General features: G+C 39.8%; 1 protein-coding gene across 1 annotated transcript in view; it reads right to left on the bottom strand.

Moving 5' to 3' along the window:
- The window catches only part of LOC310876423 (nesprin-2-like), a 203,790-nt gene that overhangs the window by 79,527 nt on the left and 97,546 nt on the right, over positions 1–26,717 (bottom strand). Inside the window, exons 65-75 of the mRNA XM_083789954.1 lie at positions 18,622–18,757; positions 17,859–18,032; positions 14,428–14,577; positions 12,844–13,014; positions 11,523–11,678; positions 11,218–11,388; positions 9,633–9,803; positions 7,165–7,298; positions 4,788–4,986; positions 2,306–2,488; positions 1,098–1,211 (exon numbers count right to left, since the gene is read on the bottom strand). Coding sequence (XP_083646080.1) covers positions 1,098–1,211; positions 2,306–2,488; positions 4,788–4,986; positions 7,165–7,298; positions 9,633–9,803; positions 11,218–11,388; positions 11,523–11,678; positions 12,844–13,014; positions 14,428–14,577; positions 17,859–18,032; positions 18,622–18,757 — 1,759 coding nt within the window. The remainder of the gene's footprint in view (positions 1–1,097; positions 1,212–2,305; positions 2,489–4,787; positions 4,987–7,164; positions 7,299–9,632; positions 9,804–11,217; positions 11,389–11,522; positions 11,679–12,843; positions 13,015–14,427; positions 14,578–17,858; positions 18,033–18,621; positions 18,758–26,717) is intronic.

The raw sequence follows: 26,717 nt of genomic DNA, 5'->3' as shown, positions 1-26,717 counted from the left end.
AATCTTAAAAATGTGGCGCAAATCTTTGAATATATATTCTTTCAAAGTGAATGTTTTTAACTCAGGTCTAAATGGGTTAAATTACTCCTTATTGTATGTACAGTAGGCAGTAGACAGTATATGCCTCACCTTCACAGAGGTGGTTATGTACAGTAGGCAGTAGACAGTATATGTACAGTAGGCAGTAGACAGTGTGTACAGTAGGCAGTAGACAGTATATGCCTCACCTTCACAGAGGTGGTTATGTACAGTAGGCAGTAGACAGTGTGTACAGTAGGCAGTATATGCCTCACCTTCACAGAGGTGGTTATGTACAGTAGGCAGTAGACAGTGTATGTACAGTAGGCAGTAGACAGTGTGTACAGTAGGCAGTAGACAGTATATGCCTCACCTTCACAGAGGTGGTTATGTACAGTAGGCAGTAGACAGTGTGTACAGTAGGCAGTAGACAGTATATGCCTCACCTTCACAGAGGTGGTTATGTACAGTAGACAGTAGACAGTGTGTACAGTAGGCAGTAGACAGTGTATGCCTCACCTTCACAGAGGTGGTTATGTACAGTAGGCAGTAGACAGTGTATGTACAGTAGGCAGTAGACAGTATATGCCTCACCTTCACAGAGGTGGTTATGTACAGTAGGCAGTAGACAGTGTGTACAGTAAGCAGTAGACAGTATATGCCTCACCTTCACAGAGGTGGTTATGTACAGTAGGCAGTAGACAGTGTGTACAGTAGGCAGTAGACAGTATATGCCTCACCTTCACAGAGGTGGTTATGTACAGTAGGCAGTAGACAGTATGTGTACAGTAGACAGTAGACAGTATGTGCCTCACCTTCACAGAGGTGGTTATGTACAGTAGGCAGTAGACAGTATATGTACAGTAGGCAGTAGACAGTATGTGCCTCACCTTCACAGAGGTGGTTATGTACAGTAGGCAGTAGACAGTATATGTACAGTAGGCAGTAGACAGTATGTACAGTAGACAGTAGACAGTGTATCTACAGTAGACAGTAGACAGTATATGCCTCACCTTCACAGAGGTGGTTATGTACAGTAGGCAGTAGACAGTGTGGACAGTAGACAGTATGTGCCTCACCTTCACAGAGGTGCTTTCACTCAGGCCAGTTGGCAGCCTGTTCAGTGTGTTCTGCGATCGCTCCTCAAGTGCCTCCAAGCTAGCACGGAACGTCTCATGCTGTGCTAAGTCCTCCTGTACAGTACACAGAGAACACACCACTGATACGGAACCTTTTGTGACAGGTATACTGTACGTAGATATTAGGTTTTTCATGTCAGGAACCCCCAAAATGACACTCCTTGTGACTGCCTTTTATTTTGGTTAAAATAAATGTTAAATGGCATATAGCTCTATATGTTCCCATTGCTATAGGTTAGGTATAGATTGTTCAGTAACAGGGCTCTGCCCATCTCTCCTGCTCTTCAAAGCTGAAATTGGAAGTGATGAAACAAAGCTGATAAATGGTCCTAAAATGATGAAATTAACCCACCTGAAAATGTGTCTGATTACTACAGAGCTGGAGAGATACCTACAGTAACAAACGCATTACATTTGTTTTTACAAAACCTTTGTTTTAATAAAAAAAAATATCACTTTTGTTTACTGCCCCCATAAGTAACACTCATGAACACATGACAATATTTCGGAATAAATGACTCTTCATGTGACCGCCGCGCTCTGACTTTAGGTGCGTTGTCCGCTCAGATCATATCAGATAAATAACGGTAATGGGTCGCATACACCAAGACTGCATTTCAATCATGTATTCATTTATTCAGTGTGATGACACTGATGAAGGCTGGATAGCCGAAATGTTTGTCTCCTGTTCAAAATGCAAGAATAAATTATTGAAATGAATATCTCTGAATAAAAATAATACACTTGTTTATCATTTGAATCTTTAACCCATTCTGACCGGGCACCCATTTTGGTGTTGGCATCATGTTATGCTTTAGCTATTGAAAAATAGCAGATCTACAAGCTCATATCACGCCACCGAGTGGCGCGATACGAGCTTGTAGGTCTGCTATTTTTTGAAAAATCGAAGAACGACTGACATTTTTAGAATCTGATCTCAGGTCAGAATGGGTTAATCAGACCAGTGTGTGTCCAGTGGAAACCTTGTGTGAATCTGATCTCAGGTCAGAATGGGTTAAGAATCATGTAGTACCGTACGGTGATATTTGAATCATAAGGTCAACGTGGCATCATCGCATTCTTATTTGTTTTTTACATCTTCATCGATTCATACAAAATGTGACGTACATTTAAATCTACTTCCTCACCTGAAGATGAGCCTTTTTCCCCAACAGTGTTTGTCCAAGTAGCATGATGTCACGTGACAGCAGTCTGGTCTTTGATTGGATGACATTGGCAGGCAGGGGTTCCAGCTGTCCAATGAGAAGCTCGGACGTCGCGGACATATTTCCCGCGCTGATTTGTAAATCCTCGATGCCGTCCTGCAATTTCTGACAAAAAAGGGAATGCTGCTTGGAAAAAGTGTTGTCACAGCTGTATTTCCATAAGTGACAATAGAAAAACTTGACCATGAGCAAAGAAGTACAACTGAGATACTGGCTGTGTGACATACTGTATGTCCTTGACTCCACTGTGGAAAGAGTCTGCACAGTGGAAACATGTACTAGTGAATATTTACTCCCCCACATCATGACTGACGCACTTACAGTCCCTCTGCACTTAAGCCATTTAGACCCGAGTTAAAAACATTCACTCTGAAAGAATATATATTCAAACATTTGCGCCACATTTTTTCAAAAAAAGCAGACCTACAAGCTATTGACAAAAAAATGTGTTTTCATATTTACATCCTGTGACATAATTATTATGAAGATTTAACTTCACCTAAACCGGACCCCTGAACCACTGCTTAGTTTAGATAAGTACCTGACCGCGCCACCGCTCATAGCGCGGTGGCGTGCTATGAGCTTGTAGATCTGCTATTTTTCAATAGCTAAATTATAACATAATGATTAAAACACCAAAAGGGGTTTCCAGCCCAAAATGGGTTAATTTAAAGACAATCAAGGAAAAAGGAAAGGAAAAAGTTGTTTTTGACAAAGAAAGACATACTGCATGTAGTACAATCCAACATCTCCTCTGATTTAATATTTTAAGGAACAACAAAATGATGTGGTGTTAATTAAAAGTGTTATTGCTTTAGGTATGTTTTGTTTATAAGTGCTGCTGAAATGTGCAGACAGAAAATAACGCAGCTGCACAGGGAGAGCTTGTTTACGCGCTGACGTCAAATCCATTTCGGTCTCATTATGCTGAAATAAAGACGTGTCACGTGTGTGTCTTAGTCATTATGCTGAAATAAAGATGTGTCTTAGTCATCTTGGGTTTGGACAAATGAAGCTGTGCACAAACCACTGCTGATTCATTTTATCTCTCTCTTCCTGCTGAGTGCTACCTGGAGTCTGAATCCTCTGTTCCTACAGTCCTTTCTCAGACGAAAAAGATTATTTAGAGCATTTCCGGCGTGCGTTTGTGTGTGTGTGTGTGTGTGTGTGTGTGTGTGTGTGTGTGAGTGTGTGTGTGTGTGCGTGTGTGTGTGTGTGTGAGAGTGAGTGAGAGAGAGAAAGCGAGAGAGATGGAAATGTGTGATTCAAGCCATACAGTCCATTAGATTACTCTGAAATGGACTGCCATCCTAATAATGGTGGGTACGAGGAAAGTAAGAATGAATGAAATCTGAAGTCTACTTTGAGAACTGGGTCATTGAATGTACTGTATGTAGGACAGGCCATCATAAACTGTATATATGAATCATTCCCTCAGCTTGACACCTGAATCTCATAGTAAGAAAGAAATAGCCAGCACTCCGAAGTCCGTCTATTTCAAGGTGCTCGGACAAACACAGCAAACACTTCAGCAACATGGTTAGTCGTAAGAGCTGATCCAATGTTTAAGATCTCACGTCTGAATGTGAATAATATAACAACAAAGCAGTCTCTATAGTTCTAGCCTACATCCATGCTACCATCTATAACGTATATAGGTCGTTAGGGTTTGGCACTCGAATCTTAATTAATGGACATATCTTGCGCATTAGATATGTTTTTTTTCTGCGCATGTAGAGAAATCTGACAGGCATTCAAAAGGAACTCAAATGTGTAATGATGTAATTTCCTCTAAGTAGACTTAGAAATAAAACTACTGTTGACTAATCATTACAATGTGGCTCTTATTTTGAAGAGGAAGTTAGTGCACAGGAAGTCCGTTTCAGTTGTAAACAATTAAGCTACTATGACACTTTCCCAAAGTTACGTTCACTCACAAGAGTTGTCTGACTGAAATTACTGAATTGAAAATATGAAAAAGCTACTACTGTCGAAAGTTATCATATATTCATTTACTTATATTGATCCTACAAACAATTTGTATAGTTTTGCCCACTCAATTCATAATTAACGTTCCAATTGTGGAGCTCTGGCTAACTGAACTGAACCGGTTCCCAACCGGTGGAAAAGGGGGCCTCGCTCAGTAAGAATCCACAAAAACTGAACCCATTTTGGGGCGGGAACCCCTTTTGGTGTTAGCATTATGTTATGCTTTAGCTATTGAAAAATAGCAGATCTACAAGCTCATAGCGCGCCACCGAGTGGCGCGCTACGAGCTTGTAGGTCTGCCATTTTTGAAAAAGCGAAGAACGACTGACATAGAAACATAGCTTTTTTCAGAAAACTGTCAGGATGTAGAAGACATTTTTAGAATCTGATCTCGGGTCAGAATGGGTGAACTCACCTCCACTGCGTCCAGCTCTGACTGCACGTCACATTGTGGTGTTTGGGGGGTCGCCTGCAGCCCCTCCTCCCACTGACTGCGTAGCTGCTGCAGGCGCAGGGAGCAGTGGTCGGAGAGCTGGACGTACCGGCTCCAGAGGGAGAGCACATCCTGGGCCCTCAGGAGCTCCTGGTTCACCTCCTGCACCACGCTGCGCCACCTAGAGGGAGGGAGGCACAACACATGTTAGGCTGAGCGCTGCTCCACCTACAGGGAGGGAGGCACAACACATGTTAGCTCCACCTACAGGGAGGGAGGCGCAACACATGTTAGCTCCACCTACAGGGAGGGAGGCACAACACATGTTAGCTCCACCTACAGGGAGGGAGGCGCAACACATGTTAGCTCCACCTACAGGGAGGGAGGCACAACACATGTTAGCTCCACCTACAGGGAGGGAGGCACAACACATGTTAGCTCCACCTACAGGGAGGGAGGCGCAACACATGTTAGCTCCACCTACAGGGAGGGAAGCGCAACACATGTTAGCTCCACCTACAGGGAGGGAGGCACAACACATGTTAGCTCCACCTACAGGGAGGGAGGCACAACACATGTTAGCTCCACCTACAGGGAGGGAGGCGCAACACATGTTAGCTCCACCTACAGGGAGGGAGGCGCAACACATGTTAGCTCCACCTACAGGGAGGGAGGCACAACACATGTTAGCTCCACCTACAGGGAGGGAGGCGCAACACATGTTAGCTCCACCTACAGGGAGGGAGGCACAACACATGTTAGCTCCACCTAGAGGGAGGGAGGCACAACACATGTTAGCTCCACCTAGAGGGAGGGAGGCGCAACACATCCATTTGATTTGGACATTTAACAAGATTAATTTGTTAAGTTTTCTTATTATTAAGCCACTCAGCAATCTATTCCAGGCCAATGGTGCAGAATACATAAACGTCCTTTTTACAGTCTCTGGCATTTAGGACAGAAAGCATAAAAATGTCAGACTTGCAGCACCTTTATCATACAGTCATGGTCATTGTTCTTTTCTTCACTGTTCTTGTTTTTTATCCCACGATTTTGTAACCCATTTTTCACCCCTGTGTCAATCATCTAATGTGATCCTGAGCTCTACACACCCTCCACCAACCTAGTCCCCATATATGGGGGACAAGGGGAGAGCAACGGACTTGAACTCATGCTTCCTTCATGCCTGAGTGTCCAAGTTGCTCCTTTTCACCTGACAGGGGGGAGTTTCCCTGGTTGGACGTAGCACGTGGAAGGAACACGTTATTCCAACCAGTTCCTTTCCCCTCCATCAGGAGCCCCAGGCTGGCCAGGGGGAGGCAGTTTAGAGACCAGGATTACTATTTTCTCTGGGGAACCTTCTGAAAGCTTCATGGGCAAAGATAATCAACTTCAAAATCTAAAAAAAATAGGTCAAAATGACCTCTCAGTCATGCTAGTGACATTAAAAAAAAGTTTTTGTAATTTTTCTTGTTCCTTTTTTTTAGGTTTCTGAGCTCAATTGCACCAAAAAAAAAATCTGAACTTTTAACATTCAGTAGATTTTCTGTGGTCTGGGGTTTTCTGGCTCAAACAAGTGCTCTGTTGAGTCCATAAATCCCATATACAGTCAGTATGACATAGGAATAAATCCCATATACAGTACAGTATGACATAGGGATTTGCCAGTCACCGTTGAGGCCTGTTTGCCTGGTTTCATTGCAGCTCAAAAGGCTCCAGAACACACAGAGAAAACCCCACACCACAGAGAATCCACTGAATGTTCAAAGTTCAGGTTGTGTGGGTGTAATTGAGGTTATAAAAATGAATGTCATGAAACCTTTAAGTACTGTACTTACAGTAAGTACAATTTTGAGGCATTTGTACAGTACTTTACTTGTGTGTTTCCGATTTCCAGTACTTTTGCTTCTACTCCACTACATCTCAGAGACAAATATTTACATTAATTTGAAAACTTTACTTTGATCATTATTATTACAGAACATACATTAAACACTTCAGCCATTTATGCATTTGGGCCACTTGAAATTAGCCGATCTACAAGCTCACATTGTGTCGCATCGCGACGCATTGTGAGCTTGTAGATCTGCTACAGTATTTTCAAAAGATTGTCATACATTTGAAAACCTTTATTATGTATTTTTATATTGCAGTATTGATACTTTTACTTAAGTCAAACATTTGAAAATGTTTTTCCACCACTGCTTTTTGTACGTCAATTATGAATTCTGATACTTCATGACATGAAATAGTAAATACATACACGCAAATACAGCACAGACAGTAGATAGATTCATATTTAGATAAACATACATTCTAAACTATGTTTAGAAATCTAAACGTTGTCATGTATATATACCGTGTTTTCTCCCCTTCCATTCGCTTATTCAGCAGCTGGGCGGTGCCAGGATCGACTGTGCTCCGCAGACGCTGATACGATTGGTCCACAGCAGCACAGAGCTCCTCCCCTTCACTAGCCTTCTCCTGGACTTGCTGTGGACATAAAACATATTTTATTATATTAATATTATATTAAATACTGTCAAATCACAATGTCTCTGCACAAAATACAATGATGTATGGTATGGTAATTGCAAAAAAAGTAATTCTAAGACTCTGGATATCAGATGAAGTACCTCAGTCATTTCAAGACCTGGTTAACGGAACTTACTTGTATATTACATATGGAGAAAATTCGCTATGACATGATGGACAACTCAAATAAGTTTGATGTTATATGGCAGCCATTTCTAGATCACCTTGCGCAGATGTCACATTGACCCTCAGCATGTAGTTGCATGTCCTCCACTCTACACAATCTAATCAAATGTCACATTGACCCTCAGCATGTAGTTGCATGTCCTCCACTCTACACAATCTAATCAAATGTCACATTGAACCTCAGCATTTAGTTGCATGTCCTCTACTCTACACAATCTAATCAAATGTCACATTGAACCTCAGCATTTAGTTGCATGTCCTCAGTCTACTCTACACAATCTAGCAGTGTAATTTAATGTAATGTAATTCAGAATGCAATCATGCCCTGTTCTTTTCTTTCTTTTCCTTTTTTTTGTCTTTTTTATTTCGTATCTGTCTGTCCTATTTTGAAAAAGCTTAATAAAAATATTAAAACACCTATTATATTTTGAGTGGTGCAACAACTCCTAGACTGGCTGTGTCCCTGGGTCTGTCTGTCCGAGCACGGAAATAGCGTTATAGCGTTTGTTCACCACCATTTTGTCTAACACACAGACACACACAGGCCAGGGAGGGCTAGTACAGTACAGTAAAGTACAGTACAGTACAGTACAGCACAGCACAGCACAGCACCACTCACTTCAAATGGATCAGATTTTTTTTTTGTCAAAGTTAAACTTTGGAAGGCAATCTTAGCCAATCGGGATGGAATATGGATAATCGGACAGATCCGTGTTGATCACATGACTGTAGAGATACAGTAGTGGGTACTGATTTGTGTGATGGGGGACCAACATTATGTGAAACACATAATGTTTTTCTTTGTGATCCTGACATAATAAAACATGTACAACTCAACACTACAAGTCCTGTTCCAGCTACTGTAGGTATTTGCCTATTGGCTATAATGAACTGCTACTTCTACAGTATGATCATTACCAAACAACGCACGTCCATAACGAACGTTCCTGGGCTGGTGGAGAGAGCTGTGCTCCGAGGAGAACGTTTTCTACTTATACATAATAACATGAAGCCTCTACCGGAGGCACCTCTTCAATTCCAATCCATTTGATTTGGACATTTAACAAGATTAATTTGTTAAGTTTTCTTCTTATTAAGCCACTCGGCAATCTATTCCAGGCCAATGGTGCAGAATACATAAACGGCCTTTTTACAGTCTCATTTTAGGACAGGAAGCATAAAATTAAATATGTCCTGTCAGACTCAGTACAGCACCTTTATCATTATACATTCATGGTAATTTTTCTATGAAATACTTTTTTTCCCCTTTTTTTTCCTTCTCTTTTCTCTAATCAGGTCGCCCCTAGATAACCACGTTTTCAATAATAATAATGAATTGCATTTTTAATAGTGCTTTTCCAGGTGCTCAAAGCGCTTTCCAAATTGTTCATTCATTCATACATTTGGAGGTGAATCGGCGAACAGTCGACGCCAGCGTACTCACTTCCCACATTCACACAAATCATTGTTTTTGGAAATGCTATTATTCCTTGTTGAAAATGAGGTTCTAAATGTTATTATATGTTACAGTAGATATAGGTAGAGGCCTCGTATAAGTAATAATAATAATAATAAATGTTATTATAATGTTACAGTACATATAGGTAGAGGCCTCGTATAAGTAATAATAATAATAATAAATGTTATTATAATGTTACAGTACATATAGGTAGAGGCCTCGTATAAGGCCGTAAGGGCTTCTTGCCTCAACCTGGCACTTTCCCCTCATATTTTTATGTATGTTTTATTGTATTGTTTTAATACCGATCAGTACAGTCCTCTTACTGTGTCATACAGTATACTGTGAGCATACACTTCATAACCGAAGGTCAGTGGACACCCTTTCTAATTACTGTTTCCAATTAGTGCCCCGTCTTCTAGTGAATGGACAGATTAATTGCTACAGGGACCAATCATACAAATGAATTGCTACAGGCACATTGTCACATTCTAGTCTAGACAATTAATTGTCTGCTTCTAATTTGGTGGCGACAGATACCAGAAAGCCATTCCGTGACAATCCCCCACACACTGTACATGCCTCTGACTCTTAAGCATACAGAGCGAGAAAGGATGACAATATTCTATAATAATTATGGTACTCACCTGAAGTTGCTCTACGTATGCCACTGCCTGCTCGTGTGAGAACAGACTAGAGCATCGATGCTGCAGAGTGCAGCGCACCCTGGTGGTGTGGCGGAGGACTTCACTCAGCTCGTGGTCAAAACCACTCCATGCCTCTAGGGTGCGCTGGAGAGCTGGTCGCAAAACCTCCATCTGTAAAGCGCCAGGACAAAAACGGCATGATGTCTCCAAATAGCATCTCTACTTCTTATTTATAAATACAAATGGTTTTCTGTACGTCACTCTTCCCGTTGATAGGCGTTAACAGCTAAGCCTGCTACTCTCAATAGTCCAATGTTTCGTAGAGTCTCTACCAGGTGATGACTTTTGGGGTGCTACTGTGGTCTTGCCTTTTCCTATGGCAGTAGCATAAGCTACTGCATCTCCAGTCCAGACAACAGACAAACACAATGAACGACTCATCACAAACATCAGATGTTGTCTTAAAGACCAGTTGCAAATCACCTTGAAAGCAAAACGTCTCATTCTATAGAGGGTATGCGTGTGACATCATCATCATAGCCGGACGTTATGCGGGAATGCCTACTGAGTGGCAAAAAAACTACTTTCTGGCCTTGACCCATTCTGACCTGAGATCAGATTCATACAAGGTTTCCACTGGACACACACTGGTCTGATTAACCCATTCTGACCTGAGATCAGATTAAAAAAATGTCAGTCATTCTTCGATTTTTTTCAAAAATAGCAGACCTACAAGCTCGTATCGCGCCACTCGGTGGCGCGATATGAGCTTGTAGATCTGCTATTTTTCAATAGCTAAAGCACGACATGATGCTAACACCAAAATGGGTGCCCGGTCAGAATGGGTTAACAACCCATACATCCAAACAGAAAAGTCCTATCTGATTGCAATAAAAGATTGCCACTCGATAATTATGTTCATTTTATGAATGCACATACCCTCTTAGGTGTTTTTACACAGATCATAATCCTTAGCAGCAGTACGGTAGTCTCTGAGCCATGTTGTAGTTTAGCTTTATTAGGATTGCATTGCAAGAAAGGTGTGTTTATTGCCCAAAAAAAAGTGTTATTCTTGTTGCGACCGTAAGTTCTGGAAGACATAGCATTATCATGGAGAGCCGCTAAGCATTACGGTCTATGTAAATCCACCAAATAAACAACAGTGGTGCAAGAGGCCCTACGTCTCATATCTCTGCTGTCCGGAGGAAACCTCATAACTCCAAAATGTTAATTTTTCAGGAAATTAAAAATATACGTTTTAAGGAAATTAATAAAACAATGCAATACTGCCTCATCAAAGTTGGTGTTGTGACTTTAGATATTGTCAATTACTTGCATGAGAATTAAGGAGAGAGGTGGTGGAGTTAGCTGTTTTAGCAGACAGTTTGAGGGTCCAATGGAGTTTAGAGGTTTTGTCCAATGCGTTTTTTTACTTTCCATTGGGTCAATATTTTCGAAACAACACACAGACGTAAAGGGTGTTCAATAGCACAGATTTATGGAATAAAATCAGTGCTAGTTATGAGGTTTCCTCCGGACAGCAACAAATACTGTATCTCCCCTATAGACGTAAAGAGTGGGTTACCTCCTGCTGCAGAGTGCTGCAGGCCAGACTGACGCCCTCCGTCTGCTTGGTGAAGGCAGCGTCACCGGGGTGGTGCTCCCCCTCCCCGCTCCCCTCCCCTTGGACCCCCACACGGGTGGCGTGCAACGCCTGCAACGCCGCGGCCACCTCCCTGGCTCTCTGCTCATTAGCCTGGGAGAAATCACACACAATACAGCTTAGCATAGCGCAACAGTGGGAGGGCGCACGCACGCACAAACACACACGCAAACACACAGACGCAAACACACACACACACACACACACACAAAAACAATATGCTGTACCTCCCACTCCTGCAGGGCCTTGTGAGCCAGAGTTTGACTGACAGGACGGCGGCATTTGTTCAGCCTCTCCGTCTCCCGCGTCACCCAGCCACGGAGACGCGTCAGCCTCCTCTCTCTGTCGGTGACCGTGTGACGCGTCTGTTCCACCGCGCGGGTCTGGAGACAAGACGTTCACATGGAGTTAAAGTTTGGAACAGATGTGACTACATTTGACTGAGGGACTGCCATTGGATTTTTTTGAATTTTCCTTTTTTCATGTCATATGAAAGCAGGGATAGCTTCAAATTGACATATTATTGGTTGTTCAGTTTGACCTACCAGTTTTTGGAGATATGGCTTATAGAGTAATGTCTGGCAGAAAACAGCGAGTTGAACAGGCTTAAAAGGTTCACTTCTGTGGTCTCTAACATTACACCTAGCTACATAATTTCATATTTACATGTCGATTTCAGCTCTGACACTTATTTCAGACATGCTCTAGTATGTGAAGAGTCTGCCTGTGCTATAAACTCATTTTGAAAAAAAGGAAAAAAATAAGTTTTTCTCCTTCTCCTCTTTTTGTCACATCACATTACGAGTAAAGTAAGACGGGTGAAATTATTTAATTGTGCAGGCTCATCAATGCAGTTATCGATAAGAGAATTAGATCATAAAACAGAGGCCAGGGGAGGAGACAGTGTATAGCGAATCTGCATAATACATTAATAGAATGCATGCAAATGTAATTAAAGTGCGTAATAAAAAATGAGTCAAGATAAGAACGTATATGAGAGACAGTCAATTTAAATAAATCATTTCAGTTCGGTCTGTGCAGTGGCAACAGGCTTAAGATTATTGAGTGGTGCAACCACTCCTACCACCAGCATGTACACCTATGTACCCATGTGGTCATGAGCACCAGTATATGATTATAGGGTACCAGTAGGGGGCGCCAGAAACGGAGAGAGGGATAGTGTTGCAATGTTGCCTGCTAATGTGTGAGAGAGAGAGAGAGAGAGAGAGAGAGAGAGGGAGGTGGGGGAGGGCGGAGTTGCACCACTCAGTTCACACGGGTGTGATTTTTTTTAATTTAGTATGATTATGATGATGATGAATATTATAATTTCTAGCAGCAAATTAAATATCCCAAAGCTACTCCAAAAAACACAAACTGTTTTTTTTTTTACTGACAAAAAAAGGGTAGTAGTCGAGTACTAGTAACTATAATTGTATTTTGCGAGTAGCTGACCTGGCCGTCCAGCTCAGCTAACCAAAGATGAATGTACCATTGTAACTATAGTAGTCGAGTAGTAACTATAATTGTATTTTGCGAGTAGCTGACCTGGCAGTCCAGCTCAGCTTGTAAGTTCTGCCAGCACAAGTGGAGGTCTCCCAGGCGCTCGGCATAACGTGTGCGTTCGGTGTTAATGCCGTCTACTAGCGCCATCTGAGGTCCACACTGGCACAGGTACTCCAGAACAAGCTGCCCGTTGGCCATGCCTGCCTTCATCTCCTTCAGAAAGAAAAGACACAATCTGCAGCTTTAACAAATAGTTACTAAATCTAGCACAAAACACGTTAGGCTGCCTGCAGCATGGGTGAGCTCTGATATCACAGTATTTCCATCTGCCTACATACAATAACCCCTTTTGACCTGAGATCAGATTCTAAAAATGTCTGTTTGAAAATGAAAATAACAGTTTTCTGAAAAAGCTATGTTTACTATGTCAGTTGTTCTTCGATTTTTATTATGTTTTTTTTTTTTGTGGCTTTGGCCTTTATTTTATGGAGGGACAGACAGTAGGCTGACAGGAAATGGGGAGAGAGATAGGGGGGGAAGACATGCAGTAAAGGCCGTCGGGATCGGGAGTCGAACCCGTGGCACACTGCCAGACTGGATTACCAGCCAAGGTGCCTGGACCGCTGAGCCACGGCCCAGGCCGTTCTTCGATTTTTCAAAAACAGCAGACCTACAAGCTCGTAGCGCGCCACTCTGTGGCGCGCTATGAGCTTGTAGATCTGCTATTTTTCAATAGCTAAAGCAGAACATAATGCTAACACCAAAAGGGGTTCCCACATAAAACTGTATGCCCATTGTGAAGGAGATTCATTGGACCCATGGTAAAAAAACAGAGACGAATATGGGAACTAGGCTAAATTAGCCAACCATAATATGATACTTAAAATCTGCTTAAATGGTGTCCTCACACCAACCCACAATTATGTAGAGAATTGTTTACGACCCGAAATTGCGCATACAGCCATGGGATGCAAAACGGCCCGTGCAATGCTACCATGTTTCTTAATGTTTATAGTTTATATAGTTTATAGACGGATAACTGCAAAATACTGAGTGTATCAACGTTCCAAACGAGAATCGTGTAGGAATTTAGCCACAGTGCTAAGAGGAGGATTAAGTTGTATTAAAATTAGATAACATTTAACCCATTTAGGCCTGACGTCGAAATTTGGTGCTCAATATTTCATGTCAAGGACCCCAAAAATGATATATAATTGGCCACCGACCCCCATCTGAAAATATGTTCTTCCAGGAACCCCTCAGAAGCAAAGCTTTGAGTTAAAAACGTTCGCTCGGAAAGAATATATATTCAAAGATTTGCGACAAATTTTTACGATAAAAAAAATAAATAGCAGATCTACAAGCTCGAAGCGTGGCACTCGGTGCCGCGCTTCGAGCTTGTAGATCTGCTATTCTTCAATAGCTAAAAAACACCAAAAAGGGGTTGCCGCCCAAAATGGGTTAAAGATGCAATCATCCAACCCTCATCCAAATTACTTTAAGAAGTTATGTGGCCATTAAAAAACGTCATGGAAGAAAAGCCTTTGAATGAAAGTACATTATTGGATCATAAAAGCAGAGGAGTGATGGAGCAAACAGTTCAACGGGCAGTGGAGACAGGATCACCTGGCAGCGCTGCAGGCTCTGGAACAACCCCTCGGCATCTCTGGCTTCAAGGACCGTCTCTCTCTCCCGTTTCAACATGGCGCTCAGCTTCTTCAGCCAGGACTCTAGCTCAGACAACAGCCCCACGGGAGGCCAGCTCGCCAGCAACAGCTGATGTACAGATAGATACATGTACAGTATAAATATTATGTTCTAAAATGTATATTTGAAAAGATACCATTATGTCACATGTATCAGTGCTGCCTTCCACCAGGCCGAAGGCATGGGGAGAGAGTATGTTTTGTTGTCTCCACCAGGCCGAAGGCATGGGGAGAGAGTATGTTTTATTGTCTCCACCAGGCCGAAGGCATGGGGAGAGAGTATGTTTAGTTGTCTCCACCAGGCCGAAGGCATGGGGAGAGAGTATGTTTTATTGTCTCCGCCAGGCCGAAGGCATGGGGAGAGAGTATGTTTTATTGTCTCCGCCAGGCCGAAGGCATGGGGAGAGAGTATGTTTTATTTTCTCCACCAGGCCGAAGGCATGGGGAGAGAGTATGTTTTATTGTTTCCACCAGGCTGAAGGCATGGGGAGAGAATATGTTTTATTGTCTCCACCAGGCCGAAGGCATGGGGAGAGAGTATGTTTTATTGTCTCCACCAGGTCGAAGGCATGGGGAGAGAGTATGTTTTATTGTCTCCGCCAGGCCGAAGGCATGGGGAGAGAGTATGTTTTATTGTCTCCGCCAGGCCGAAGGCATGGGGAGAGAGTATGTTTTATTGTCTCCACCAGACCAAAGGCACGGGGAGAGAGTATGTTTTATTGTCTCCACCAGACCGAAGGCACGGGGAGAGAGTATGTTTTATTGTTTCCACCAGGCCGAAGGCATGGGGAGAGAGTATGTTTTATTGTCTCCACCAGACCAAAGGCATGGGGAGAGAGTATGTTTTATTGTCTCCACCAGGCCGAAGGCATGGGGAGAGAGTATGTTTTGCACTCCGTCCGTTATGACTGTGTCCGTGGATGACTGTGTCACAGAACGGCCTGTTATAGCGCCACCAGGAGGCCGACTTTTGAAAAACTTTTTTTTTATATTACTCCTCCAGATTCTGTCCAAAAATATATTTCATATTCCATCCTAATTGGCTAACATTGGCTTTCAAAGTTGACAGGATTGGCCCTTTTTGAACAAAAAGCCTGAAATCATGAAAGCAGCGTGCAATTTACGTGAAATCTTTCACAGACTTTCCTACTAGGCTGAGGACTATATATATCCCACCATTTTCACATTGCCCTGCCTTTTGCAAAAAACATTTTTGTCACAAAATCATCAAATCATCCAATTGCCATCAATGGTGTAAGCACGTAACACTATTGTAGCTGCTAGAAAGGGAGTCTACCAACGCGCCTCAAGCCTGAAACGGCTGATCCGGTGCTTCACAGGTGCAGGGACATCAAAGTTGCATAAGGAGAAGAGACTGGAGCAGCACGGACATTTAGAGCCTTTTATTTAGGTGCTGAGTATACAAAACGACTAACGTTTCGACCTTGCGGTCTTCATCATGACTCTGCTGCTCCAGTCTCTTCTCCTTATGCAACTATTGTAGCTGCATTGTAATGCACCATTTAATGTTGTGCCTGGTCACACTGCTAACCGCATATTGCCTCCTTTAATACTCCTCTTCTAAGTCAGCCAGCTAACAGTCAGACATCAAAAGGAATCTCTTTTTCGAACATGGCAAACGTCGATGCATATTTGCTACGCTGTAGATTATGTGCTCGGATCACTTGTGATGAATGGGAAACAAAAGTGAACCGGAGAAACGTTTGGTATGTTTCCTTCAACTTTCAACACGACTAAAGACTTAAGAGGATTCTCTTCTGTCCATTTATGGTTGAAAATCGAGCGTTCACATAACAATTTTCATTCACGGAGCCAAAGAACCGTGCAGCTTCGCTAAGTTTTCCATCAACGGTATTGATCTGTAGCTGTGCTACGTTAACCTATTGCACCACTTTCTATTGTCCTAGAACCTAGAGAAAGCAGCTTGTTTCCATCAGCTCAGAAGACTACGGTATGCAGAAAGTGCAACACATCGCTCCAGTTCTTAGATCTTTACACTGGCTCCCTGCCTGTAAAATAATTCACAGTTATTTTAAATCAAAGTAAAACAATTAAAGAATAAAGAAAAATCCGTTTGCTGCTGGGTTTATTATTATTTTTTTAATCATTCTTCTGCACCTAAAATGTACACTCTTATTTGACTATTTTCACTTAATTCTTACGTTACTAAATTCACATATCGAGTGCACTCGAAAGTTTCCAGGGAAACTAGTGCACGGCTGATTGTTGCTGAAATGTGTTTAGTTTTTTTCGGGGTTGATCAGCGTGGGGGGGGGGGGGGGGGGGGGTGTGGAATGTGAAGTCGGTGAGTGAAACGGTTCTCGAGTTACGTGCATTACACACGCACACGCACACACGCACGCACGCAGAGACGTGGCGCATTTATAGTAGGATGATGCTTTGTACGGTCCCATTAATATTAAACTTGCAGCAATATATATTTTTTAAGTTGCATCTGTCGTATCTGGGCAATAATTCTATAGCCTACTATATCATACATGTCTGTGAACAAATGTTGGCGTCTGTCTGACTGCAAGTCTGAAAGCAATCACGCATAGTCAAGTAACCTGGCTCTGCCAGGTGTGGGAGAAATTTAGCACACTATTGTTTTAACGAGAAGACCACTTGGTTAAGTTTCAGACTATGTTAAATCCCAACCCCTCCCAGAACTCAACTGTTTGATGTGAACTGTATAAAATGTCTGTAAATGCAATGTTTTAGTAAGTCTTGCTTGGCAGGCTGACCACGGTCAGTCTGCTGTGTGCTCCACGGCCCACTCATGGGCCGCGGGAAGCTCTGCTGTTTTTTGGTCTCGGTTGCAATAAATGGTCGATTCAACACTTCAGTTCATCTCTCTGCCTGCGTGCTTCTTCATCCGATCGTTTGAGGCTTTGATGCCTTGGTACTCTTCTACAGTTTGCTATTTAGTCACTAGAGAGCTCTTTCAGTAGTTTAATCAGTTAATGTGGTGTGGAAAATACACCACATATTATTAGTCCTCATGATAGGATTATTAACCCATTTAGACCCGAGATAAAAACATTCACTTTGAAAGAATAATAATATTTTTTGTGTGTGGCGCAAATTTTATATATATTATATATTCAAAGATTTGCGCCACATTTTTATGATTTTTCAAAAATAGCAGACCTACAAGCTCGTAGCGCGCCACTCGGTGGCGCGCTATGAGCTTGTATATCCGCCCAAAATGGGTTAAGACCAGGCAATTTTCACTCTGATATGCGATATTTGCAGAATACATTATTTTCCCTCTACTGGAGTTAAATGAACAGTGTATGATGAGGATTCTATGATTGCTTCATGGTGTACCTGCTGCTGTTTGTCCAGGGCTTTGGACCGGCCCGATAGGAGCTCGGCCCAGCTGAGCTCCATCAGGGCCAGGCGGTTGCTTATCTCAGAACCGTTGGCTTTGTTCAGACGAGTACCTGCCCTGGTTACAGATGTCTTCTGGGCCGACCTGGCCTCCACCTCCATAGAGAAATCCTGCAGGAACACAGACAGCACAGACGTTACATAACGATTTGAGATATGACCTTCACAGGTTTCACCCTGAGCAGAGCCCTGTCGACTTCAATAATTCGTTTTTTCATCATGATGGGAGGACACGCACGCACACACACACACACACACACACACACACACACACACACACACACACACACACACACACACACACACACGTACGTACTGAAGCATCTTGAGGGATTTCCACCGTTGTGAAACACTTTGTGAAAGAGCATCAGGTTGAAATGAGACAAAACAGTCTGTAAAAAAATCCTCAGACACAGAAATTGGCAATCATCTGTTGCATCGAGCGCGTCAGTAATTAATTTCGAACAGCTTGCTCATGTCATTGCCGGTGTGCGTGCATTTAACTATGTTCCAGTATTGTGTCATTTCATATTACACAGCATAATATATCTATCTCTCACCGCCTTTTACTTATCCAAGAAAGCACTTTGGTTGGGTTACTGTATTTCAGCGCCATCATTCATCATCACACTGCACAGAGTCTCCCCCTGTATGACCGACCGCAGTCATCAACTGCTCTCTCTCTCTCTCTGCTTCTTACCAAGAGCTGAATGACACAGCTGGGAATATGTTCCTGATTCCGGGTAGTGCCGGCGTCAACTTCTACTGACAGAGTCTCCAGCCGGGAGTGGGCCTCCGACAGCCATCCATTCAGTCTCTCCCAGTCTCTCTGGTATCTATGAGGTGCGGGGAGAGACACAGTCAAAGTCATACGATTTGTCACACACGTTATCGAACCCCGATCGAACCCCGACCTCCCAGTTTCAGGGCGGACACTCTAACCACAAGGCCACTGTCTGGAGAGCATTATATAATGCTGTTTATTCTCTGTCAGAGAATGAAACAGGACACAGAGAGGTACAATGCATTTGTACAGATTCTCGCTGTCGGACGGAGACGTCCAAGGCTGTTGGCTATTTTCAGAGTCCATTAATTTTCCAATGAATGGACTCTGGGTAGTTTTGTTTTTTCGTCAGAAGCGACACAGACATGGTAAAACGTATTCAGATGTTTTACTTATATTTTGACTTAACCCATTTTGGGAGGGAACCCCTTTAGCTATTACAAAATAGCAGATCTACAAGCTCATAGCGTGCCACCGAGTGGCGCACTACGAGCTTGTAGGTCTGCTATTTTTGAAAAATCGAAGAACGACTGACATAGAAACATAGCTTTTTCAGAAAACTGTCAGGATGTAGAAGACATTTTTAGAATCAGGTCAAAATGGGTTTAAAATGTAAACAACCAAGTAACTACTTGAGTAAATGTACTTTCCACCCGTGAAAATAGGGCATTAATTTGTGGAAAAAACTAATTTCCCACCCAACAAACAGCACTGAAATGATGATGTTGTAGTCTAAAATTATTAATGATGATGTGGGTCTGCAGAAATGACTTCCGCTCGCATAACTCTTGTTTTGCATTCCCTTTTCCCTCTTTCAATTACTTCTGCAGAGCTTCACCGAATGAACTGGAACATATTTATTTATTATTATACTTCTGCAGAGCTCCACCGAATGAACTGGAACATATTTATTTATTATTATACTTCTGCAGAGCTCCACCGAATGAACTGGAACATATTTATTTATTATTATACTTCTGCAGAGCTCCACCGAATGAACTGGAACATATTTATGTATTATTATACTTCTGCAGAGCTCCACCGAATGAACTGGAACATATTTATTTATTATTATACTTCTGCAGAGCTCCACCGAATGAACTGGAACATATTTATTTATTATTATACTTCTGCAGAGCTCCACCGAATGAACTGGAACATATTTATTTATTATTATACTTCTGCAGAGCTCCACTGAATGAACTGGAACATATTTATTTATTATTATACTTCTGCAGAGCTCCACTGAATGAACTGGAACATATTTATTTATTATTATACTTCTGCAGAGCTCCACCGAATGAACTGGAACATATTTATTTATTATTATACTTCTGCAGAGCTCCACTGAATGAACTGGAACATATTTATTTATTATTATACTTCTGCAGAGCTCCACCTAATGAACTGGAACATATTTATTATTTATTATTATACTTCTGCAGAGCTCCACCGAATGAACTGGAACATATTTATTTATTATTATACTTCTGCAGAGCTCCACCGAATGAACTGGAACATATTTATTATTATTATACTTCTGCAGAGCTCCACCGAATGAACTGGAACATATTTATTTATTATTATACTTCTGTAGAGCTCCACTGAATGAACTGGAACATATTTATTTATTATTATACTTCTGCAGAGCTTTAACCGAATGAACTGGAACATATTTATTTATTATTATACTTCTGCAGAGCTCCACTGAATGAACTGGAACATATTTATTATTTATTATTATACTTCTGCAGAGCTCCACTGAATGAACTGGAACATATTTATTTATTATTATACTTCTGCAGAGCTCCACCGAATGAACTGGAACATATTTATTTATTATTATTATACTTCTGCAGAGCTCCACTGAATGAACTGGAACATATTTATTTATTATTATACTTCTGCAAAGCCTCCACTGAATGAACTGGAACATATTTATTTATTATTATACTTCTGCAGAGCTCCACTGAATGAACTGGAACATATTTATTTATTATTATACTTCTGCAGAGCTCCACCGAATGAACTGGAACATATTTATTTATTATTATACTTCTGCAGAGCTCCACCTAATGAACTGGAACATATTTATTTATTATTATACTTCTGCAGAGCTCCACTGAATGAACTGGAACATATTTATTTATTATTATACTTCTGCAGAGCTCCACTGAATGAACTGGAACATATTTATTTATTATTATACTTCTGTAGAGCTCCACTGAATGAACTGGAACATATTTATTTATTATTATACTTCTGCAGAGCTCCACCGAATGAACTGGAACATATTTATTTATTATTATACTTCTGCAGAGCTCCACCGAATGAACTGGAACATATTTATTTATTATTATACTTCTGCAGAGCCTCCACTGAATGAACTGGAACATATTTATTTATTATTATACTTCTGCAGAGCTCCACTGAATGAACTGGAACATATTTATTTATTATTATACTTCTGCAGAGCTCCACTGAATGAACTGGAACATATTTATTTATTATTATACTTCTGCAGAGCTCCACCGAATGAACTGGAACATATTTATTTATTGTTATACTTCTGCAGAGCTCCACCGAATGAACTGGAACATATTTATTTATTATTATACTTCTGCAGAGTCTCCACCGAATGAACTGGAACATATTTATTTATTATTATACTTCTGCAGAGCTCCACCGAATGAACTGGAACATATTTATTTATTATTATACTTCTGCAGAGCTCCACTGAATGAACTGGAACATATTTATTTATTATTATACTTCTGCAGAGCTCCACCGAATGAACTGGAACATATTTATTTATTATTATACTTCTGCAGAGCTCCACCGAATGAACTGGAACATATTTATTTATTATTATACTTCTGCAGAGCTCCACCGAATGAACTGGAACATATTTATTTATTATTATACTTCTGCAGAGCTCCACCTAATGAACTGGAACATATTTATTTATTATTATACTTCAGCAGAGTCTCCACTGAATGAACTGGAACATATTTATTTATTATTATTATACTTCTGCAGAGCTCCACCGAATGAACTGGAACATATTTATTTATTATTATACTTCTGCAGAGCTCCACTGAATGAACTGGAACATATTTATTTATTATTATACTTCTGCAGAGCTCCACTGAATGAACTGGAACATATTTATTTATTATTATACTTCTGCAGAGCTCCACTGAATGAACTGGAACATATTTATTTATTATTATACTTCTGCAGAGCTCCACCGAATGAACTGGAACATATTTATGTATTATTATACTTCTGCAGAGCTCCACTGAATGAACTGGAACATATTTATTTATTATTATACTTCTGCAGAGCTTCACCGAATGAAATGGAACATATTTATTTATTATTATACTTCTGCAGAGCTCCACCGAATGAACTGGAACATATTTATTTATTATTATACTTCAGCAGAGCTCCACTGAATGAACTGGAACATATTTATTTATTATTATACTTCTGCAGAGCTCCACCTAATGAACTGGAACATATTTATGTATTATTATACTTCTGCAGAGCTCCACTGAATGAACTGGAACATATTTATTTATTATTATACTTCTGCAGAGTCTCCACCGAATGAACTGGAACATATTTATGTATTATTATACTTCTGCAGAGCTCCACTGAATGAACTGGAACATATTTATTTATTATTATACTTCTGCAGAGCTTCACCGAATGAAATGGAACATATTTATTTATTATTATACTTCTGCAGAGCTCCACCGAATGAACTGGAACATATTTATTTATTATTATACTTCAGCAGAGCTCCACTGAATGAACTGGAACATATTTATTTATTATTATACTTCTGCAGAGCTCCACCGAATGAACTGGAACATATTTATTTATTATTATACTTCTGCAGAGCTCCACTGAATGAACTGGAACATATTTATTTATTATTATACTTCTGCAGAGCTCCACCTAATGAACTGGAACATATTTATTTATTATTATACTTCTGCAGAGCTCCACCTAATGAACTGGAACATATTTATTTATTATTATACTTCTGCAGAGCTCCACTGAATGAACTGGAACATATTTATTTATTATTATACTTCTGCAGAGCTCCACCGAATGAACTGGAACATATTTATTTATTATTATACTTCTGCAGAGCTCCACCGAATGAACTGGAACATATTTATGTATTATTTATTATACTTCTGCAGAGCTCCACTGAATGAACTGGAACATATTTATTATTATTATACTTCTGCAGAGCTTTAACCGAATGAACTGGAACATATTTATTTATTATTATACTTCTGCAGAGCTCCACTGAATGAACTGGAACATATTTATTTATTATTATACTTCTGCAGAGCTCCACCGAATGAACTGGAACATATTTATTTATTATTATACTTCTGCAGAGCTCCACCTAATGAACTGGAACATATTTATTTATTATTATACTTCTGCAGAGCTCCACCGAATGAACTGGAACATATTTATTTATTATTATACTTCTGCAGAGCTCCACCGAATGAACTGGAACACATTTATTTATTATTATACTTCTGCAGAGCTCCACCGAATGAACTGGAACATATTTATTTATTATTATACTTCTGCAGAGCTCCACTGAATGAACTGGAACATATTTATTTATTATTATACTTCAGCAGAGCTTTAACCGAATGAACTGGAACATATTTATTTATTATTATACTTCTGCAGAGCTCCACCGAATGAACTGGAACATATTTATTTATTATTATACTTCTGCAGAGCTCCACCGAATGAACTGGAACATATTTATTTATTATTATACTTCTGCAGAGCTCCACTGAATGAACTGGAACATATTTATTTATTATTATACTTCAGCAGAGCTTTAACCGAATGAACTGGAACATATTTATTTATTATTATACTTCAGCAGAGCTCCACCGAATGAACTGGAACATATTTATTTATTATTATACTTCTGCAGAGCTCCACCGAATGAACTGGAACATATTTATTTATTATTATACTTCTGCAGAGCTCCACCGAATGAACTGGAACATATTTATTTATTATTATACTTCTGCAGAGCTCCACTGAATGAACTGGAACATATTTATTTATTATTATACTTCTGCAGAGCTCCACCTAATGAACTGTAACATATTTATTTATTATTATACTTCTGCAGAGCTCCACTGAATGAACTGGAACATATTTATTTATTATTATACTTCTGCAGAGCTCCACCGAATGAACTGGAACATATTTATTTATTATTATACTTCTGCAGAGCTCCACCGAATGAACTGGAACATATTTATTTATTATTATACTTCTGCAGAGCTCCACTGAATGAACTGGAACATATTTATTTATTATTATACTTCTGCAGAGCTCCACCTAATGAACTGGAACATATTTATTTATTATTATACTTCTGCAGAGCTCCACCGAATGAACTGGAACATATTTATTTATTATTATACTTCTGCAGAGCTCCACTGAATGAACTGGAACATATTTATTTATTATTATACTTCTGCAGAGCTCCACTGAATGAACTGGAACATATTTATTTATTATTATACTTCTGCAGAGCCTCCACTGAATGAACTGGAACATATTTATTATTATTATACTTCTGCAGAGCTCCACTGAATGAACTGGAACATATTTATTTATTATTATACTTCTGCAGAGCTCCACCGAATGAACTGGAACATATTTATTTATTATTATACTTCTGCAGAGTCTCCACCGAATGAACTGGAACATATTTATTTATTATTATACTTCTGCAGAGCTCCACCGAATGAACTGGAACATATTTATTTATTATTATACTTCTGCAGAGTCTCCACCGAATGAACTGGAACATATTTATTTATTATTATACTTCTGCAGAGCTCCACCGAATGAACTGGAACATATTTATTTATTATTATACTTCTGCAGAGCTCCACTGAATGAACTGGAACATATTTATTTATTATTATACTTCTGCAGAGCTCCACCGAATGAACTGGAACATATTTATTTATTATTATACTTCTGCAGAGTCTCCACCGAATGAACTGGAACATATTTATTTATTATTATACTTCTGCAGAGCTCCACCGAATGAACTGGAACATATTTATTTATTATTATACTTCTGCAGAGCTCCACTGAATGAACTGGAACATATTTATTTATTATTATACTTCTGCAGAGCTCCACTGAATGAACTGGAACATATTTATTTATTATTATACTTCTGCAGAGCTCCACCGAATGAACTGGAACATATTTATTTATTATTATACTTCTGCAGAGCTCCACCGAATGAACTGGAACATATTTATTTATTATTATACTTCTGCAGAGCTCCAACCGAATGAACTGGAACATATGTATTTATTATTATACTTCTGCAGAGCTCCACCTAATGAACTGGAACATATTTATTTATTATTATACTTCTGCAGAGTCTCCACCGAATGAACTGGAACATATTTATTTATTATTATACTTCTGCAGAGCTCCACCGAATGAACTGGAACATATTTATTTATTATTATACTTCTGCAGAGCTCCACTGAATGAACTGGAACATATTTATTTATTATTATACTTCTGCAGAGCTCCACTGAATGAACTGGAACATATTTATTTATTATTATACTTCTGCAGAGCTCCACCGAATGAACTGGAACATATTTATTTATTATTATACTTCTGCAGAGCTCCACCGAATGAACTGGAACATATTTATTTATTATTATACTTCTGCAGAGCTCCAACCGAATGAACTGGAACATATGTATTTATTATTATACTTCTGCAGAGCCTCCACTGAATGAACTGGAACATATTTATTTATTATTATTATACTTCTGCAGAGCTCCACTGAATGAACTGGAACATATTTATTTATTATTATACTTCTGCAGAGCTCCACCAAATGAACTGGAACATATTTATTTATTATTATTATACTTCTGCAGAGCTCCACCTAATGAACTGGAACATATTTATTTATTATTATTATACTTCTGCAGAGCTCCACCGAATGAACTGGAACATATTTATTTATTATTTATTATACTTCTGCAGAGCTCCACCTAATGAACTGGAACATATTTATTTATTATTATACTTCTGCAGAGCTCCACTGAATGAACTGGAACATATTTATATATTATTATACTTCTGCAGAGCTCCACCGAATGAACTGGAACATATTTATATATTATTATACTTCTGCAGAGCTCCACCGAATGAACTGGAACATATTTATATATTATTATACTTCTGCAGAGCTCCACTGAATGAACTGGAACATATTTATTTATTATTATACTTCTGCAGAGCTCCACCGAATGAACTGGAACATATTTATATATTATTATACTTCTGCAGAGTCTCCACTGAATGAACTGGAACATATTTATTTATTATTATTATACTTCTGCAGAGCTCCACCTAATGAACTGGAACATATTTATTTATTTATTATTATACTTCTGCAGAGCTCCACCGAATGAACTGGAACATATTTATTTATTATTATACTTCTGCAGAGCTCCACCGAATGAACTGGAACATATTTATTATTATTATACTTCTGCAGAGCTCCACCGAATGAACTGGAACATATTTATTTATTATTATACTTCTGCAGAGTCTCCACTGAATGAACTGGAACATATTTATTTATTATTATACTTCTGCAGAGCTCCACCTAATGAACTGGAACATATTTATTTATTATTATACTTCTGCAGAGCTCCACTGAATGAACTGGAACATATTTATGTATTATTATACTTCTGCAGAGCTCCACTGAATGAACTGGAACATATTTATTTATTATTATACTTCTGCAGAGCTCCACCGAATGAACTGGAACATATTTATTTATTATTATACTTCTGCAGAGCTCCACCGAATGAACTGGAACATATTTATTTATTATTATACTTCTGCAGAGCTCCACCGAATGAACTGGAACATATTTATTTATTATTATA

This window comes from Protomyctophum parallelum (assembly GCF_964188405.1).
Source record: "Protomyctophum parallelum genome assembly, chromosome: 19".
Classification (NCBI taxonomy): Eukaryota; Metazoa; Chordata; class Actinopteri; order Myctophiformes; family Myctophidae; genus Protomyctophum; species Protomyctophum parallelum.
The sequence above is the reverse complement of the archived record's forward strand: the minus strand, read 5'-3'. Positions and strand labels throughout refer to the sequence as shown.